At 33.6% G+C, this 20,758-nt stretch overlaps 3 protein-coding genes across 10 annotated transcripts in view; 1 reads left to right on the top strand and 2 right to left on the bottom strand.

The window, feature by feature from the left end:
* Positions 1–2,626, bottom strand: part of LOC101740457 (afadin) — an 88,462-nt gene extending 85,836 nt beyond the window's left edge. For 3 of the 4 annotated variants that reach the window (XM_021348220.3, XM_038019019.2, XM_021348219.3), the window contains exon 1: positions 1,786–2,145. The gene's annotated coding sequence lies outside the window, so the exon portion shown is untranslated. Of the gene's footprint in view, positions 1–1,785; positions 2,186–2,592 lie in introns of those variants that run through there. The other variant, XM_012690661.4, reaches the window with a different exon arrangement.
* Positions 2,627–12,511: 9,885 nt separating this feature from the next.
* Positions 12,512–20,743, bottom strand: Hmga (high mobility group protein A). 5 transcript variants are annotated; one of them, XM_021348206.3, is made up of 6 exons: positions 20,549–20,743; positions 15,426–15,512; positions 14,238–14,413; positions 13,601–13,708; positions 13,382–13,534; positions 12,512–13,313 (listed from the first exon to the last, which is right to left on the bottom strand). In XM_021348206.3, exons 4-6 carry the CDS (start codon positions 13,670–13,672, stop codon positions 13,194–13,196), a joined length of 345 nt encoding a protein of 114 aa, XP_021203881.1. In that variant the 5' UTR covers positions 13,673–13,708; positions 14,238–14,413; positions 15,426–15,512; positions 20,549–20,743; the 3' UTR covers positions 12,512–13,193.
* LOC101740590 (NADH-cytochrome b5 reductase-like) lies at positions 18,674–20,543 on the top strand. The gene has a single exon (XM_004926470.5). It carries the CDS (start codon positions 19,081–19,083, stop codon positions 19,981–19,983), a length of 903 nt encoding a protein of 300 aa, XP_004926527.1. The 5' UTR covers positions 18,674–19,080; the 3' UTR covers positions 19,984–20,543.
* Positions 20,744–20,758: the final 15 nt, after the last annotated feature.

The following is a 20,758-nucleotide window of genomic DNA, read 5'->3' as shown; positions in this document are numbered from 1 at the left end:
TTAGACGAGCATTCAAACGATGTCCTGTTTTTCTTCGATATGCCCGAAGCCCTAAGTCTTCATTTAACACCCTTTTCACCGTGGTTCTGCTTAACCCATCTGAAGGGCCAACAGTTTCTGCTTACGTTTGGGATTTCTTTGAATTCGCGCCTTCACAGCTTTTATCACTGCTGGAGTCCTAACAGACCGAGGGCGACCACTTCTTGACCTGTCATCTAAACTAGAGTCTTCATTGTATCGTTTGATGGTACGATAAACGAATCTTTTGGTTATATTCAAAATTTTCAGTATGTTAAAAATTTGAATTGGCGCGTAACCGCAACGATGCAACGCAATAACTGCAACACGGTCTTCTTTAAGCGTCCACTCCATATTTAAAAATGAGTAAAATTCTAAAAGTATACATTTTTATTTTCATGAACAATTTGAAATTCGAATTCAATAAACTTTTTTGTGGCCAGCATTCTAAAAGAAAAGTTTTTACTGTGTGACAATACTTATGACCTGACTAGGTAGGCCACAGAAGAAATTGTGCATGTTGTTCTAGGTAGACCCCAGACGGCATTCATTAGGACTTTTTTGATTAAATCAATAATACAGCCCTTTTTTCAGTTATGTTTTCAATGTAATTATTTCTGTAAGCAAATTGACAGATAGACAGACTTCTAAAAGTACGTAGTTGTTTGCAAGAAATATACAAAGATAAAAATAAATAAAATCAATCCATCAGGCTAAATGTTCCCAGGCTGTTCCTGTATTTACAGAGCAGGAATTAGGCTTGGTGAGATCAAGACCTGCAATGTCAAATATCTCCAGTAAAGATATTTATTGACTTTGACGATAATTAATAACTAGACTAGTGGTGTGGTTGTAATCATAAGTAGAGAACTAATAAAAAAGTCTTATTTAATTGTAAAGGATAGACTAAATCTAGAAGGTTTTTATTTATTTTTGTTGCCCGTGTAGGCAGACGAGCATATGGCCCAGCTGATGGTGGGTGGTTACTGTCGCTAAGGGACGTCAGCAATACCAGAGGCAGAGCCAACTTGCTGCCTACCATAAATATATGATATTAAATTCGTTATTTGTTCTAGTGAATGTGAGAAATAATGTACTTTATTCCATAATGAACTTAAGAGATTAAAAACTTGTTTCAGCATAAGACTTTATAAAAATATTTGAAAAATTAAATGTTATTGCACTAAATAGGAGTTTCCATAAAAAATTCCAATTCAAGGTTTTTATTTTTCAAAAACTGTTAGGAGTATCCAGAATGTAACACAACTTAAATAAGCTGATTTCTGACCACTTGCTGCGATCAAGTTGTATGAATTTATTTTACATAATGTTATTAAAATCAATTCACCTGTATTTTTGATAGTGATCAAATACAAACCTACAAGAAAGGAACGTAAGATTGGGTGATTAAAACTTACAATTTTGTTATAATTTTTGTAAACATCTTCAATTCAGTCTCTTCTTTAAATTTTGAATTAATTTCATAATATTTACAGGCAGCTGAGCTGAGTTACTACTTTTATCAGAGATATAATATCTTAAAAATTTCAAGAAACTTTCATTATCATGATAAAATTATTATTATAAATTATTTTGTTTTAGGTATGTGACTGTTTTTTCGTCTATGATTACAGATTTATTAACTTTATGAATAACAAACTCTATTTACAACTAGTTAAAATATTTTGTTTTAATAGGAGGTACTTAGGTACCAACAAATTGTTCAATTTGAAAACAAATTTTTAAATCAAATTAAAGCCAACATACCTAGTAACATCTTCAAATGTAAGCACAATCATTTTTTTACGTAATCTAATAACAAAAACACCAGAACAATCACTTCAAAAACTTTTCTGTAATACAAAACTTTTAACTACAAGTACTTCAGAGAACCGTTAACACTTATCACAAGTTAATCACAACACAACAAGATTACCGGCTTCAGACTGATTTATTTTTAATTACCACAATTATGTAAATACAATATCATTGTTAATTTTTTTCGAATTCGATGACGTTATTAAATTGGCATCCCAAAAACTCTTATAACAACTAGATTACAACCAACGGACGTCGAGTAAACCGCACTGAACAGAGTCACCAACGAGAACGACACAAAATGACACTAACTGTATCAAATTTTTTTAAGGGTTTTATGACCTGGTAACTAAAACTTTTAAGTCATGTATTATTTTAATTTATAATATTCTTATTTTTATGAAAAATGATAATATGGAGTGAAATGAAATGAAATGAAGATGATTAATTTGAGACATTAATCAACTGGGATGAAATTAAATGAAATGAGATGGGATGATATGGGATGAAATTTAATCTCAGTAAAATGTTGGTCATTTACTGAGATTTTTTCAGTAGACTTTTTGGAAGATCTCGTCGAAGTTACGTCCAGTGGAAAGCCACTGGACTTAACTAAAGGACTGAAGAACGTAAATATGTGAAAGTGAAACAAAGGTTTCACTTTCAAATATTTGTGCACTTTCACAGATATTAAACTACAGTTATTACACATTTAAACCTGAAGAAACACCAAATAGACAAAATAAAACAAATCACACAACTTCATTCTTCGCGTTCCCGCCAAAAAGTCACTGTATCTAAATTTTTTTAGGAGATTTTATGATCTGGTAACTGAGACCTTTAAGTCATGTCTTATTTTAATTTATATTATTCATATTTTTATGAAAAGTGATATTATGGAGTGAAATGAAATGAAATGAAGATGATTAATTTGAGACATTAATCAACTGGGATGAAATTAAATGAAATGAATTGAGATGATATGAGATGAAATAATCTCAGTAAAATGGTAGTCATTTACTAAGATTTTTTCAGTGGACTTTTTGCAGGATCCCGAGAAGTTACGTCCAGCGGCTTTTTTTAATTTTCCCACCTTTGTGCACTTTCGCAGATATTAAACAGTTAATAAACCACCATTATTACACATTTAAACCCGAAGAAACACTAAATAGACAAAATAAAACAAATCACACAACTTCACTCATCGCGTTCCCGCCAAAAAGTCCTCTGTAGCTAATCTATGATATGAACCACAGACTAAATGGAGATGACACGTACCGTACTGTTCCGATATCCGGGTAAATGAAGTTAGCCCCTCAAAAAATTTTTTTTTTCCTATTTTATACTTATTTTCTATTAATTCGTTTGTTCATCATTTGTTCATGATTGTTCACTGTTAATAATTGTTTGTTCTGCAGTTATTTATTTAAAAAAAATATTTAAAAATATACCTACAAGTTAGCCCCTCTAATGCAATTTTTAATATTTTTTCATCCTTAATGACTCGTAAATATTCATTTTCGATTGTTCTTATATAAAACACGTTTGTTCTCTTTCGAAATTACTCGTTTTTTGTTTAATTTACTATTTTTATTAGTTGAATAAATGTATGCAAAATATGTGTACTGCGCATGCGTCAACTATAATGCCTAAACTTTCTACGCGGTTTTAATCGTGAAAAAAAAAACAAATATAAATCCTGAAGGAGCAATTAATTGGTATACAGCTTAATTAAAAAAATTAAAAAATAAATAAATGAAATAAATTGGCATTGGCGTTAAGTTAGAACAAATACATTTTTTCCATCCTTCTACTTATCGTTATGAAGGTATAAAAAAGATAGGGAGTTCACATAGGTAATATAAACAAATAAGTAAATATGCTCATTATTTATCTTTCAAGAGATAATATAGGTATACATTATAATAACTTTTTTACACAGTCGAAATTATATTCCTAACATTAGTAAAATAACATTTTAATACGATAGGTAAGAGGATGGAAAAAATGTATTTGGTCTAACTTAACGCCAATGCACATTATTTCATTTATTTATTTTTTAATTTTTTTAATTAAACTGTATACCAATTAATTGCTCCTTCAGGATTTATGTTTGTTTTTTTTTCACGATTAAAACCGCGTAGAAAGTTTAGGCATTATAGTTGACGCATGCGCAGTACACATATTTTGCATACATTTATTCAACTAATAAAAATAGTAAATTAAACAAAAAACGAGTAATTTCGAAAGAGAACAAACGTGTTTTATATAAGAACAATCGAAAATGAATATTTACGAGTCATTAAAGATGAAAAAATATTAAAAATGCCATTAGAGGGGCTAACTTGTAGGTATATTTTTAAATATTTTTTTAAAATAAATAACTGCAGAACAAACAATTATTAACAGTGAACAATCATGAACAAATGATGAACAAACGAATTAATAGAAAATAAGTATAAAATAGGAAAAAAAAAATTTTTTGAGGGGCTAACTTCATTCATCTCCGATATCCATAAATACAATGAAGTAGGAAACCTATGGAAATGAAACGTCAACCAAAATTTCGTGCCAGTGTGACGTCATCTGGCCACAAAACATGGCGGCTTTAGTGCTGTACTAAAGATTTCAATGTTATCAGGTTTTATCGATAAACGTTCTTGGCTCATTTTATTTTAAATATTGTTGAGTATTATTTATTTGTAGAATTTATACTTTAATGGGAAGTAAGTAGGTATATTGTTATGTGCAAATATGATATGATTTAGATGGGTGAAATCTAAGACAAGTTCGTCCTTCGAATTTGCCAAGTAAACGATATGATGATTTTTAAAAGTTGCTACACTGATTTTATAAAGTTGTCGTTTGTCGCAAAACATAAAGATATGGCGTAGTTCAAAGCCATCAGCCCATTTCTAGCATGCTAAATGTTATCGTATTTTGAGTACGTGTTTTTCTTAGACTATTACAATCTATTTTAATTGTTTTCCTGGCTCTAAAGTCCGTAACATACTACCGCAGCGCACCCCAAGGAAGGTGCGCCGCACCATTTGAATCACTTTCGCTTGAGAGTGATTCAAATTTTAAACTGATCAAGGGACCGCGTGAAAAAAAAAACACCTACAGAACATTTATTCATTAATTACAAACGTCATTCCTTGTGACTTCCTCTCTAAAATCACTGAATTATTAAATATTTAACAAATTTACAATAGTGTTTTACTCACTGCGGAATAAAACGTATTTTATTTAAATAGTTCCGAAGAGATTTTGTCGGTAGCCTTTTTCCCGAAATATCTAAACAGAATGTCTAAATATGTTTTGATGACATATTTTAAAGTGGTATTTATGATTAGTGTCATGATCAATAGATTCCGACCGAAAAATGGATTTTTCGGATGAGGGCTCCATAATGAATTTAAATACATATAGATGAGTCGACTATTATCAAAGGCGGCAATCTGACTTTTGGACAATGATTGGTAAATCAGAAAAACGAATTATTGACTTTGTATTCCATCGGCAGTCACAAAACTCTTCGGAACGACATCTTAGATAAATAACAGGTTAACTATTAACCTTTATTTAATGCAGGTTTTGAACCGTATTCTTTGAAGGAGACGATTATATTCAAATCAATCTGTATTGACATATCAATAATTTTTTTTTGTCCAAATGCACAGATTGCCACCTTTGATAATAGACGACTCAGATAATAGTTTTAGGGCATCGACTTTCTTGAGATCCTATAAAATACGTTTTAATTATTATTTTTGTATGTTTTAAGCATGATAAATTATGAAATTTTATATAATCAATCATATTAAATCGATATCAAAGTCAATAAATAATGTACAACCCAAAACAGACGGCCGAACTGACGTGACAATGACATTTGGCGCGCTAAACATGGCGGATTTTCGGCCTCATTAGACGGAGACGGAGATATTTACGTATATTCATGTTTCATTTTATGTGCGCACTGAAATACTGTTATATTGTTTTCCTGCGAGTTAAAGTGCTGAGTAAGAACGAGATAGATATATGTTTATGTATGTGCCTTCAAAATGGGTGCTATTTATATAAGCAATTGTACGTATAGAACAATATGTCGTGTCCCTACTATATAGGTCTATGCATAAATAATAGACTGACAATAACTCACAATAACTCACGAGTACGACCAACCCATACCATGGGCCCCGAAGGTCAAATACTTAGGCGTCACCCTCGACAGAAGGATGACATATAAAGACGGTACGCGAACGTGTCGCCTTCATACTAAGACGTCTCTACCCGATGATATGGACTTACTGAATATGGCCCCCTTTTTTTGATTTTCGTTTTTATTTTATTCTTAATTATTTGTCGTCTTTTGTTCGTTAATGTTAGAATGTAAAAACTGTTTGTTCGTCTTTTATTTATTTATAATAAATTAAACAAATGATCACCCCTAAGTTGCCCCCCCCCTTACTAGATATCTTTATTTTTATCGCTTAGATTAATTAATTTTGATTAATTATCGTTTTTTCGACGACTATTGGTGATTGACCGATCATAAAAACAATTAAATTAAAAAAAACGAAGCCTTGTAATATATATCAATCAAGATACCTACTTCTCGATAATAATAATAATGAAGTTAATATAGACGTAAATAAATATTTTTTTAAATAAAATCCTGTATATAGAGTATATATATGTCGGCGCGTGTTTTATAAACCATTACTTCATGACTAATAAAGATGGGACGACAAACAACAGGTGCAAGCATTCATCGAAAACAACACGTGCAAGATAAGAATCGTAAACAACATCAAAACGTTTACTAACTCGCTTACCGGCTGAGAAACTTGCCCCGAGCTGTCTGAAAATCCTCTCAGATGCTAAAGATGACCAGATCGAAAGAGTACTCGGAGTACGTTGGGATCGAGAGACTGACGAATTTCTATTCCATTTGTAGTTCCCGAAGGCATAAAAAGGCATAAAAAGGCATAAAAAGACAGACTAAAGGCGAAGTGATGAGACTTACTGTCTCTATTTGACCCGTTAGGTTTTTGCTTTACGTCACTGTGAAGGGTCGTAACATTTGTGGAAGTCAAATGTTGGTTGGGATGACGAAGTTGAGCTTAACCAGTTTGAAAAATGGCAGTCTTGTTTGGCTGAGCTGCAAAAGACCAGCGAATTCAGGACTCCACGTTGGTTGTTTAACGACGGATGTGGCAAGCAAGAACCGCCAGAACTTCATATTTTTTGCGATGCAAGCAGTAAATGGCACGTGTCTTTTGTCATTGCACGTGCACGTGTTGCTCCTCTTAGTGATGAGTATCCCTCGACTTGAGTTACCGTAAAATGGGGCGATTAGGGACAAATTCCAACTTTATGAGCAATTTTAAGGTAGTTGTTGATGTATATAATGCTATATCAGGATCAAAATGATTGAGTCTTGGGGGCATCTTTGTTGTCTAATTTAAAATTATGCAACTAGCATTCCAGTTTAAGCAAAAAATGCAAAAATAGGTGTAATCCCTATTTACCCGAAAATTGCGGTTAATTGGGACGAAATGAGAAATTTGCTAGGGTTGGCACTACTTTTATTTTTATATATAGTTTTAATTTATTTATTTATTTAGTTGCACCAACAAAGTGATCATCAATAAAAAAAATTTAAAAATTGACAAAAGTACATGGCAGACATCACCTCAATTATAGGTGCAATCGACAGTGCTGATATTTCTATCTGGGTTAAGAGATTAGGTGTGTCGGTTATTCCATGGATTAATCAGAAGAATACCCCCACTCTGAACAAATATTAAATATTTTATTATGTATTACTTAGACATTTTTGTCCACCTTGAGATTTCATTGATCTTGTTACATGTCTCTGCAAAATCGACTTACTTATATTAAATTGCTTATCTATTGCGAAATCTGGTTTCTTCGAATCTGATTTATTCGAAGCGAAATTGGGAATTCCCAATTTCGCTTCGAATAAACCAGATTTTTACCAACAAATTTAAAAAATATTGTTATAACTACATAGACAACCCTACAAACCTGTACCTATTTATACTTAGGTCGTTTCCATTTCACGTATTCTCATCCCAATTGACCCCTTTTTCGTTGTTATTTATACCTAAGACGTCCCCAATATCCCCAAAAACAACAGATTTTTACATGTATTTTTATTTAATCAAATACATTAAAACCAATAACAACTGAGACTTACCTTTAATATATATGCTGGTTCAAACACTAAATAACGTTTATAAATCATAGTCGTCTTCTATTATTATCAAATAAATAAAAGAGAGCAAAGTTTCTAGCACTAAAATAATTACCACCACAGGAAGTTAATTTGAAACGCAATTTTTTATAAGTTAGCAGCTATTATCATGCATATTCAGAGTTGTTTTGTGAACTTTCAACATTCTACTATTAAACTACAAAAAATGGAAGATTTTGCAACGAATATAAAACTTATATTGAGCGTCGAAAGATTTTCCCGGTTTTTTCCCGTTTCGCCTCTCAATCCCTAATCGCCCCATTTTACCGGTACAAGCTGCGCTTATGGATGCAAGACTAGCTCACTCTTTGAAGAAACATATAGACCTGAGTACCGTGACCTAGTGGTCTGATTCATAGACCGTGTTAAGTTTTTTTTTTATTGCTATTGTAGGCTGACGAGCATACGGCCCACCTGATGGTAAGTGGTCACCGTCGCTCATGGACGTCAGCAATGCCAGGGACAGAGCCAAGCCGCTGCTTACCGTAAGTTGGCTTAGGTCTAATAGTGGCCATTTCAATCCCTTCGTAGCCCTTCGCGTCAGTGAAATTTCTGAGCTGACTGATGTCAGTCACTGGAGGTGGGTACCTTCAGGACTGAATGCTGCAGATAACGCCACAAGGGAGACTGTTACCGAGGATAACACACGATGGATGAATGGACCGTCATTTCTACGTGAGCCCAAAGAGACCTGGCCACCAGATGATTCTGTGTGATAAGTCTGGACCCTGACGACGTCGAGGTTAAGGTCTGCACCTTTACTTTAATGACTGTAGAGCTAACCGATGACAGTCGATTTTCCCGATACTGGAGATAGTTTATGCGTGCAGTACACAACTGGATGCACAAAAGTAGCAAGCGACACGGTAAGTTGACAGCCGGCGAAGTTAAAGCAGCGGAGCTAATCTGGATTAGAGAAAGCCAAAGACGATATTTAAAGACGACATTTAAAGTGTCAAGAAAACCGGACCGGTGCGGTGAAGCGAGATTCTCCGCTTTCTCAGCCTATACCATGCAGACGATGATAACAATTTCAGGCACCCTATAATTTTGAATTCCAAAGACAGATACGTCGAATTACAACTTATGCAGCAGTACCACATGGACTCTACACAAGACCGGCGACGAAACTGTGCAGGACGTACACTCCTCATCTTGAGTACCAGCCTTCTGGTACTACAGACGATATTTAAAGTGTCAAGAAAACCGGACCGGTGAAGCGAGATTCTCCGCTTTCTCAGCCTATACCATGCAGACGATGATAACAATTTCAGGCACCCTATAATTTTGAATTCCAAAGACAGATACGTCGAATTACAACTTATGCAGCAGTACCACATGGACTCTACACAAGACCGGCGACGAAACTGTGCAGGACGTACACTCCTCATCTTGAGTACCAGCCTTCTGGTACTGGAGGTGGGGATGTCGTGGCGTGCAACCTCTTTGACAGGACATTAGAACTACAACAACTAGACATAGACACAGACTAAGACAGGACTTGACGAGAATTCGAAAAGAAATGGAACGAGAGCGTACCTACGTGACTAGCGGCAGGCAGTACAATACATTTTTTGACTTCCCAAAAGTCGGACACAAACGAGACGACAAGGAACGAATTGACCGTTCTCATATACATAGAAAATAGTTGACAAAAGAACGAACCGACTATTCAAGGGCATATATAACAACGGTGAATACTTTGATCAATTAAATATATTTTACAAAAAGAAATTACTTTATATTCTTCCCATACAAAACGTAAATTTCCTATGTAAGGACCCAATTTAAGTTTGTGTGGAGACCTTCACTATTTTTAGTTGACTAAATAGTGACGTTGCGCCGACATTTATATTAATAAAATATAAATCTCTTAAACGAAAAATCAATTTCTTCAGAAAACTAGAAAATACTCTTAGGAATGGGCAAAGTACGGCAGTGACCTGTGTTTTAATTGCTGCTACCAGTAGCTTGTAGCTTCGAAATCGTCGTGGCTGCCGAGGTCCAGCCGTACTATACATTTATACAGGGTGACAGGTTAAGTCGACCTATTCCCATTAAGAGCGTGTAGCTTACATCGTTTCTGACTGATTTGACTATGAAACACCCTACCCTAAATCTAACCGATCTAGAGATATTTCAATTTAATTGTTTTTTATAAAAAATACCCGATTTTACGACGATTACAACTTATAAAAACTAATAAAAAATTAGAGTGATTATTTTTCTTTCAAGGATATCTTAAAAAAATATTATGGCGCCTGTTTGGCAGATGTGCTTAACAATATCTACGTTTCCTCAGCTATCCAACAAGGTATAGCAATCTAAAGTTTTATCAAAATTTTGTCGAAAACAGTTTTATAGGCTACAGGGGAGGCTAAATAAAACAAGTATGTACAAGATACTACATTTATTAAACTTTCAAGTTCCAACAAAACATCCTAAGGTCTAAATTTCATGCCCATTATGTCCGGGACTGTTTTGCACTCATGTTCGCATTATTTTACGAAGTCCAGTTTTATTACACCAGTAATTAATTTCCTTCTCATTTCATTCGCCGCATTAATAATCCTGTCTCTCAATACTTCAATTGATGAAATTGGGTTGGGCTCACTGTACACGAGACTTCATGTGTCCCCCTACACATAAAAATCCATGGGGGTTAGGTCCGGACTTATGGCTGGCCAGGGTATAGGCCCACCTCGTTCAATTCATTTGTTTTGATAATTTGTGTCTAGCTATTCTCTGGCACTTCTCCTGAAATGCACAAGGCAGCCATCATGCTGAAACCACGTCTTGAATCAGATTGAGTGGCAAATCATCTAATAGGTCATTTAGGTCTCCTCGCAGGAAATGTTCATAGTATACCTCATTTAAATTGTCGGGGAGAAAGTAAGGCCCAATCAAATTATCGGAAATAATGCCCATCCACACATTCAGGCTGTCTCGCTCGCACGCACTGCATTAACATTGAAGGACAATTCGCGAGGGACTGTTAGAACTGCTACCTGGAGGCTCGCAACTAAATATTTTGTATGATGTTTTATTTAAACCCTAGATTGTTATACCTCGTTGGATAGCTGATGAAACGTAGACATTGTTAAGCACATCTGCCAAACAGGCGCCATAATATTTTTTTAAGATATCCTTGAAAGAAAAATAATCTTTCTAATTTTTTATTCGTTTTCATAAGTTTTAATCGTCTAGAACGACTTGTTTGTTCATTTTACGTACAATATTTGTTATTGGGGTCATACAGCATCTTATTTTACAAGTAAAAATCATGTATTAATAATAATAATGGGACTTACGTATTTCAAAATATCTAAGCTGATAGCCGAAAATCGGGTATTTTTTAAAAAAACAATTAAATTGAAATATCTCCAGATCGGTTAGATTTAGGGTAGGGTGTTTCATAGTCAAATCAGTCAGAAACGATGTAAGCTACACGCTCTTAACGGGAATAGGTCGACTTAACCTGTAACCCTGTATATAGCGATGTACCGGTGTTCAAATCCTTAGCCCACTGAGCAAAGAGTATATAATCACTTCGTTACGTTGCGTTTGCGCTCCGGTGGTAGATTCTGCGAAGCACTACTCCTGTTAAGGTCAGTGTTAGCAACACTCCGGTTTGAGCCCCGTGAGCTCACCTATACATGTTAGGGTGAAGCTGAAATAGCCTCTCAAGGCTATCAGCCTAGGTAGGAAAAAAACATTCAAGTCCTGCGGGCGGGTACCAATTTTTATAATGAAATACGTACTTAACAATCGTTCACGACTGACGTCCAGTGTAGGAATAACATCGTGTAATTATAATTTCGAAAAATTATAATTTGCGTAATTACTGGTGATAGAACGTCTTGTGAGTTCGTACAGGTAGTTACTACCGCCCTGCCTATGGACTATGGACTATGAATCATGGAAAACGAGTATTTACTGGTGGTAAGAAGTCTTGTGAGTCCGCACGGGAATGTACCACCACCCTGCCTATTTCTGCCGTGAAGCAGTAATGCGTTTCGGCTTGAAGGGTGGGGCAGCCCTTGTAACTATACCGAGATCTTAGATTAGAACATTAAAACTTAACTTTGAGATATTTCGCTGGCAAATCGGTGGCAGATAAATTTAACGGTTTAATTTTAAGATCGCGTGACCAATTGATTCCTGACATTAACTTAAACAGATATTACTGTGAACAACTAGGTACTTAAGATACTGATTTGAGAAAAATACTTCGGAAGGTAGTAATGGTTTAAAAAGCCCGAAGCCATACTCTTAACGGAGTTTGATCTAAGATTTTGGGCAGAAAATATTCCGACGATGTACAAGCTCGCACGTTTTAAAATAATTAAGTTACTAAGAGCAAAACCATGTCAATAAAATTCTAGGAAATAAGATTTTTATTTTATTTTGTTCTAAAATTGTACATTCACAGACATATATACTATTAAAATTGTCATCAGAAATAATACTTGTTCAGTCAGCAAAGATGTAAAATTAATGTAATACTAAACTACCACATGATTTTATCAAACTGGAGATGATACAATTTTTTACATATTACTCAATAGGAAAATAAAATTTAAATTTAAAGTAAACATAATATTCGTTATTAAAGAAAATAATACTTGACATATGTATGTCAAAAGTTATAAATCTAAAAATCTATCTTATAAATCAAGAAATTACAAAATACCTATTTGTATAGAATCTACAAGAAAGATCTTATAATTATTTCTTAAAGTTGTACGTTGACGAGAGCTGAATCCTCCCAAAATTACTCATGTAAGATATAGCTACCATAGTTCATACATTATATTTAAATGCACTAATGATCATTAAAAATTAAATCATTTCTTAAAACAAACCTTTCTTACATGAATACTTTGGGCTGATAATCTCAATTGAGAATGTTGTGCTATCACGATAATTCAGTAGGTTACTTGAAACATGAGAGTTAACCAAATATTTTAATTTTGAAACCATTAATGAGAAACAAAAGTTTATTTTCACAGTACACATACTGAATTATCACAGAGAACAATTACACTAAGATTTTTAGACCCACAAGTATTTATTGGTCTTCAGATCCTTCATCTTCTTCATCCTCGTCCTGTTCTTCCTCAGTAGAAGCAGCATCTTTTTTTGGAGGTGGTGCATCTTTGCGTGGCCGTCCACGACCTCTACCTTCACCCTAAATTAACAAGATATAATGACATTCTCATTTCGTTTTATTTTAAAAATGTATGTGTTTTTTTTTACCTTGCCCTTGACTCCCGCTTTTTTCTTGGAACCTTTTGGTCTGCCTCTACCTCGTTTAGCTACTGGTGCTTGTTCATCATCAGAAGACTTAGCAGAATCTTTTGTTCTGGTGGCAGCTGGAGGCCGACCTCGTTTTTTAAGTTCTTTCGACTCCTGAAGTGAAAAATATAATTATTATGGAGTACTAATCCAGAGCATATCATGACAAAAACTACTTACAGGTTGTGTTCCATTGGCTTTTGGTCTACCGCGTCCTTTCTTTTCAACAACTGTTGAACCGTCGTCAGACATAGTTCACTAAATAATTTATAATGTAGGTATTTAGCTCTGAAATAAATATAAATTGAACAATTAGTTGAAGACGTTATCGATTTTGTTGGGTGCGTCATTATTTGTATGCAGATAGGTTAATAGATGCATCAGAGGATTTGAGATAAAATTTGATTTATTATTTACGGTTAGCGATGCTTCCAAAAACAAATGAATACGGTTCAAAAAATATCTGAACACGAAACAGTGTGTCAACGACCGGTACATAGCTTCATTAAATACACGCTATTTTCAATTATGCCCATGGAAACATAAAGAGAATCATTCCAACAAGAGAATAATGAAAAAAAAATTGGAAATAATACGCATGCAAATACTTTAAATATATCAGAACAATAATGCACTAATAATAGTTTTTTCACTTCAATAACGCTAAATCTACAATGGAGTCCATTTCATAGATCTTGTAATCGAATTTTTTTAAATAAAGAATATTTAATCACAAAGATTATAGTATCGGCAGGAATAAACTACTACTTTATTATCCTTTGATAATATTTTCATTTAAAAGTAAAGATTTACTTACAAAACTTGTTTACAGCAAGCGATGCCGCTATTGCCGTGAGAATTTATGGCGGGCCGCGAGACCAGCACAGCGGGTTGCGGGAGGTCTGGAAAACAACACTGAGCGGCGTCTGTATAGAGGGCGCCTTTAGCATTTATAGTGTTTTGTAATTTTTCTTTTGTGTTGTGTGTACTACACTAGAACAAAGATTGAGAAATGCGAAGAATGCAAGAATTTATAACCATAGATTAAATTATTACCTGAAACATGCGTATTAGCTAGAATTAAATGATAGTCAATTCGTTGAAAGTACTACAACGATTATTGTGAGCTAAACAATTTGGAATGTACAAACTTCAAAATGCCCGCCAATTTTAAGGCATCAAATGGCAGTTAGCTAGTGGCTAGTAGTATACTTTATAATGACAAGATCCCCGGATATCCTAGGTAGCTGTTCTTGATAGATTTGTTGCTTTATATCGTGATTGGTTAGTTAACACAAGCTAGGTACTATGAACGCTGCTTACTCATGCTATTTTTAAGGGTTAGGCATTATTTTTGATATTGAATATTCTAGATTCATGAATTACTGCCTCGTTAGTCTATTTTAGTCGTCAGGGTCACCCTAAAGACTGTCTATACCGCAAGGTAGGCTCCTGGTCGACGAAACTATTTTTGGCAGTCAGGATCGCTTTGATCTCATATATTTCCGACGATAAGAGAAATTCGTAGGGGCAATTATAAGTGCATTTAACTCGAGTAAAGTTGTTTTTCATCAAAAATGAAAATGATTTTTTTATTTAAATTTATTAGGTAGTAGTATCTTTGAAGTATTTTGAATATAATTTGTAACAAAATATTTTATACTTTTTAAATTTATAATAACATATTATATTGCGTCCATGATGATTTGATATTTAACCCGTAAGTCATAAAAAATAATATATTTCTCTAAGTTTTTTATGTTCATTATTGGTTGTCGCTAAGTGTTGCTTTAGTCAATATTTTATAATTATATTCTTCTTTTTCAGTTTAATAATCCGCATAATATGACAATTTCTGTTAGAGTAGATTTTTTTCTTTTTGCGTTTTAGAAGAATCTTAAAAAAATGCACAGTTATCGGAAAACGGAACAAAATCATTTGACATGTCTTGACTCTTGACACATAAGTATTGAGCCTAAACATAGTGTGGCGTTTAAGTACGCACCTTTTTATGATGCGTAAGCCGGAACGCACGAGATGTGGGAAAAAGAATATAGTCTGTGACACGGGACCTTTTTACCGCCAAAAATATCTAAAACATAAAAAATAATTTATAATGTGTTTAATAACTAATGTAATATAATTACTTAGAATTGTTTATGCCGCTACAAAAATAAAATTTATATTGTTTCAACTGTGGTGTTAATTATATAAAACACGACTTTACGGCGAATTAAAGAAGGGCGGTGGAAAGATTTTCATATTCAAAAATCTTTCCACCGCCACCCTCCAATCACTTCCAGCTCCTTCAATAGTTCCACTGTGGTAGGTATATACATGGTACGATTTTAGTTTAGTTTTCTTGGGAATTCTTGCTAATTTTGTGAATTTGACACTGTGTGTCATTAGGAAATAGGTACCTTGATCACAGTGGTAAGGAGCAGATGGGAAATTTGTCGCTATGTACACAGCTGAGTAAATCATATAAAATATGAAATAATTTAAAATATAAAATATGGAAGGTAAGGAGGTAAGAAGCACCATCTTGTACAAGGGACAAGTTGAAAAAGTGTTCACCTGTAAAGCAAGGTATTATTGGAAGATGCATCAAAATAGGGATACTGTAGGAAATGATATGAATATATGTAGTAGTTTTAAAAAGAGTGAAGTGTGCTGGGTTAAAATTTTTATATTTTTCGTGATTTATGAAAATAAAAAATATGCAGTATTTAAACTCCCAACTGTTTGTTTTTATTCCTATTTACGTAGGAAGTGCTTCTTTTCTTCTTAATTTAGTATTCTGCTTTAATGTGACGCTATTTTTTAAATCTTTCCACTTGCTATGAAGGCGTCACCCTAATTAGTTATACTCTGCTTAAGAAAAATGTTTAGGTGCAGTTTTGAAGGGTATAGATAAGGAAAACTATCATATAAATGAGGCATAAGTTATAGAAATTTCTAACTGTAATAAGCAAATTATAACTCAAATACTGACCAAAACAGTGTTGTCGTAGCCAGTGGTATGATGTGAATGTAATACTTATAACCTTCGCAGTGGAAGTCAATCGTGAAAAATCGATACCTACCTGCGGGATTCGAATACCAGCACAGTCACATCGCTAGATACGAACGCATCGTAGTAGGGGAGCCCAAGCGGGGATTTCGGGATTTACTAAAGCGCGGCAGATGAATATACAGGGGGGTACCTTGTACCCGTTTGAGTACCTCCACCAAATATGAGCCCCATATATATTATGGTCACGCGTCAAGGATAAAGGATCAGATTAGTAAAAAAAAATCGATCATCAGAAAATCTCGAGCGCGTCAGATTAAGGTAGGGTGAGTTAATTACATGCTAAAAAGTGTATATTCCACTAATCTGACAATTTGAGAGTGTCGTAAAGAAAGGGGAGGGCCGAAAAGTTGTAAAAATGACGTCATCTCGACATTCTCGAGCGTGGCTAATTTTTTTTTATTTTGTAGGAAATAAGGATAACGAAAAATAGATAATTTGACCATTTCCGCAAGCCGAAGTAACAAAAATTCGTCGGTAAAGTTTAATGCGTGCAGCTGCGTGATGCCTATATTCCCCTCTCCACGTTTCTATTCCCCTCTCACATCTCTAAGATATATAATATCTTAATCTGACGCGCTCGAGTATTTTAAAATGGCGATTATTTTTGCACATTATAATAATGGCCACGAGTTTGCGTCACATCGAAATCGTCAGATTATTGAATGAGAGGTTTTTTTTAGGTTCACTTAACACCCCCTTAGAAAATCTGACGCGCTCGATAAATTTTTTTTTTTCATTTTTAGCCCTTACTTACGACCACCCCCACCATGCAAACGATCAGATTAACATACATACATTATTAAAAATACGTAGTACATTGATGCTATTAAAATCTGACGCACTCGATTATTGTCCATGCACCCGTATTTTTTTACAGTTTTGAAAATCTATAGTCGCTCCCCCCGCCAATGAAAACGTATACATTATATAACACTTTTTTCTTTTTATCATCTAAGCTTTGCATCCAAATAGGTCTCTATGACGCTCGACTAAATCCCCGTTTAGCATCGTGGGCTCCCCTACTATCGGGCGTCCTATCCAGCAAGCCATGACGACAATGATAACTTCAGAATAACTTTTTACGGTTTCTTTGAAATTACCTTTTGGCGGGAATGCGAAGAGTGAAGTTGTGTGATTTGTTTTATTTTGCCTACTTAGTGTTTCTTTAATTTTAAATGTGTAATAACGGTGGTTTATTAGCTGTTTAGTATCTATGAAAGTGCACAAAATTAAATGTCCTCCAAAAAGTCCACTGAAGCAGTCCCAGTAAATGACCACCATTTTACTGAGATTATATTTCATCCCATCTCATTTCATTTAATTTCATCCCAGTTGATTAATGTCTCAAATTAATAATTTTCATTTTATTTCACTTCATAATATCATTTTTCATAAAAATATGAATATACATTAAAATAAGACATGACTTAAAGGTCTCAGTTACCAGGTCATAAAATCCCTTATAAACATAATATCAGTTCCGTTTTTTGGCGGGAACGCGAGGAGAGAAGTTGTGTGATTTGTTATACTTTGTCTAATTAATGTTTCTGCAGGTTTAAATTTGTAATAACGGTGGTTTATTAACTGTTTAGTATCTGTAAAAGTGCACAAATGTGGAAAAATGAAACAAAGCCGCTGGACGTAACTTCTCGGGGTCTTCCAAAAAGTCCACTGAAAAAGTCTCAGCAAATGACCACCATTTTACTGAGATTATACTTCATCCCATATCATCTCATCTCATTTCATTTCGTTTTCATTTCACTTCACTTCATGCCATGTTTCATAATAATCAACTTCATTTAATTTTAATATCATAATATCATTTTCATATAAAAAAAGTTACTTAACATTAAAATTAAAATCTTGACCAAAGGTCTTAGTTACCAGGTCATAAAAGCCCTTAAAAAAAGATATCAGATTCAGATTTCCTAATTCCTATTTCCTAATAATTATATAGGAATTATGAAATCTGAATCTTGGTTATTAGCAATTAAATCTAAGTAATAAATTGGGATTAAATGAGTTTAGATACAACTGAAAAGATTAAGTAACTTCTCAATAAAGTGATACCTACAAATTTACAAAGAATTCAATGAATTATGTGGATGAACCCGATAAGCCATATTCAGCGATTTCGTTTCATTTCCCACACTTGTCCACGTTCACACATGAACGATTAATAAGGTACCCTTTACTCCTGAAGAACTCGCAATAGTAAATTACCAAAATATGTGCAATTAACCCTTCACTGATTGCTTTCACGCTAAAAGTAAAAAGTACTTTGTACATTCATTTATACATAATATATAAGCTCGGATAGGTAGTAGGTACCTAGGTACCTAATTGCTTTGCAAGCTACAATCAGTAATGACAGTTCACTTATAAATCGTAAATATTACATAATTAAAGAGTAAAGAACGTAGGTATCAATTAAAATATAGCCCGATTCTAGGATCGAGTGATAAATATCCTGTATTGGTGATTACCGATTGTTATTCAAGATTTGCATTCATAGTACCACGCATATACAGTGCTTATTATATATGTATGTACCCTTTCTGACGTTTAATAAACTTGTACCTACATGAAAATGGACAAACCTGTGGAACCTAATATTGAAGATTGCTGTGGTAGTGGTTGCAACCCATGTATATTTGATATTTATAAAGAGCAACTTAAAAAATATGAAAATAGTTTGAAGTATGGGCAAGTAACAAACAATACCTTAGAAAATGGAATATCACAAATTAAGTACACAAATTTTGTTGTGGTAGACAATAAATATATGAATGATACACATGCAATAATAATTCTAAAGAGACTTGTATGCAATGATAATGGTATGAGTCGATTATGGTGGAACCCAGGTGATCACTTCCTTCTGAAATATGTTGTCGAAAATAAAACATGTACTAGAGCATACACTCCAATTAAGTTAAAAAAAAATGAAACAGATTTGTGGGACTTTTTCATTGTTGTAAAGAAAGGCAATATAGGTTCAGTGTCTTTATATCTATACAATTTACAGAAAGGTGATATAACCTCATGGCGAGGTCCATATGGAAAATATGAACTTGTTCCAAATAGATTTGATAGAATCATAATGATAGCCCAAGGAACCGGCTTAGCCCCTTTCATTTCAATTATCCAGCAGATTCTTGAAAATGAAGATGACATGACAAAAATTATACTAATTTATTGCACTAAAAATATTGAGACCATAATTTTAAGAGAAGAATTGTACTCATATAAACAATATTGGAACTTTTCTTACAAAATTTATCTTAGTGAAAGTAGTGATGAATTTCCATCTAAATATGAAGAACCTATAATATGTACAAAATTTAATTTTAATGAATTATCCCATCATAGACCATTTAGAATAAGTGATCAATACCTCTTGTGTGGTTCAGTAACTTTCATGGAAAGTTATGCACAATATTTAATCAATGAAAATGTTCAACTTGCAAATATAGTAAAATTTTAATTTTATTATATGAATGGTCTATTAAATTGATGTATTGAGACGCTTAATCTGCGTAATTATATATACTGAATGCTTAATTCCAGTAATCAACAAATTATTGTTGTGTTTGCCTATAAATAGGTTTAATGGGGAAATACTAGTTGAGGACAGTTTTTCTGTATGTTACTTGATTTTCAATTGAGGTCTTTGGCTCCGAATGTTACTATTATTTTGATAAATGTCATTAACAAAATGAAAAGAAATTTTGAAATAAAATTAATCTAAATCCTGTGGTAACAGTGATTAAGGTCTAGTTTAAGATCACGCACAAAAGAAATATTATTTTTTTTTACTATGGCAATCGTCCTCTTCCGATGTCGTTGTTACCAACTTTTCGTTTATTTTGTCGTATGAAAATTAATAGTTCATTAATCTTTATTAATAAGGCGTTTTAACTTGTAGGCCATGACGACTTCAAAACTTATGTATCTGATTTAGTTCTGCGTTCAGCGTCACTCAGAATTTATTCAATGATTCTACTTTATGTTTATTAAAAAAATATACTATAATGTAAAAACTCACTTACCCGTTTTTTAATTAGCTCTGTATTCTTAACAAATGAACTTTACAAACTATTTAGCCAGGCTAAATGGAGACGTATATTTATTCCTAGATATAGGTTCTTTATAGATCCAGACGAACCTACAGAGGCATTAATACTTCTTAAAAAAGAGCTCACCAAATCTTATGTACCTGCCTCTAATATTGGTTGCTTGTACACCGTCAAAAGACCCCC

This window comes from Bombyx mori, chromosome 22 (genome assembly GCF_030269925.1).
Source record: "Bombyx mori chromosome 22, ASM3026992v2".
Lineage (NCBI taxonomy): Eukaryota > Metazoa > Arthropoda > Insecta > Lepidoptera > Bombycidae > Bombyx > Bombyx mori.
Note: the sequence above shows the minus strand (reverse complement) of the source record. Positions and strands in the feature narration are given on the sequence as shown.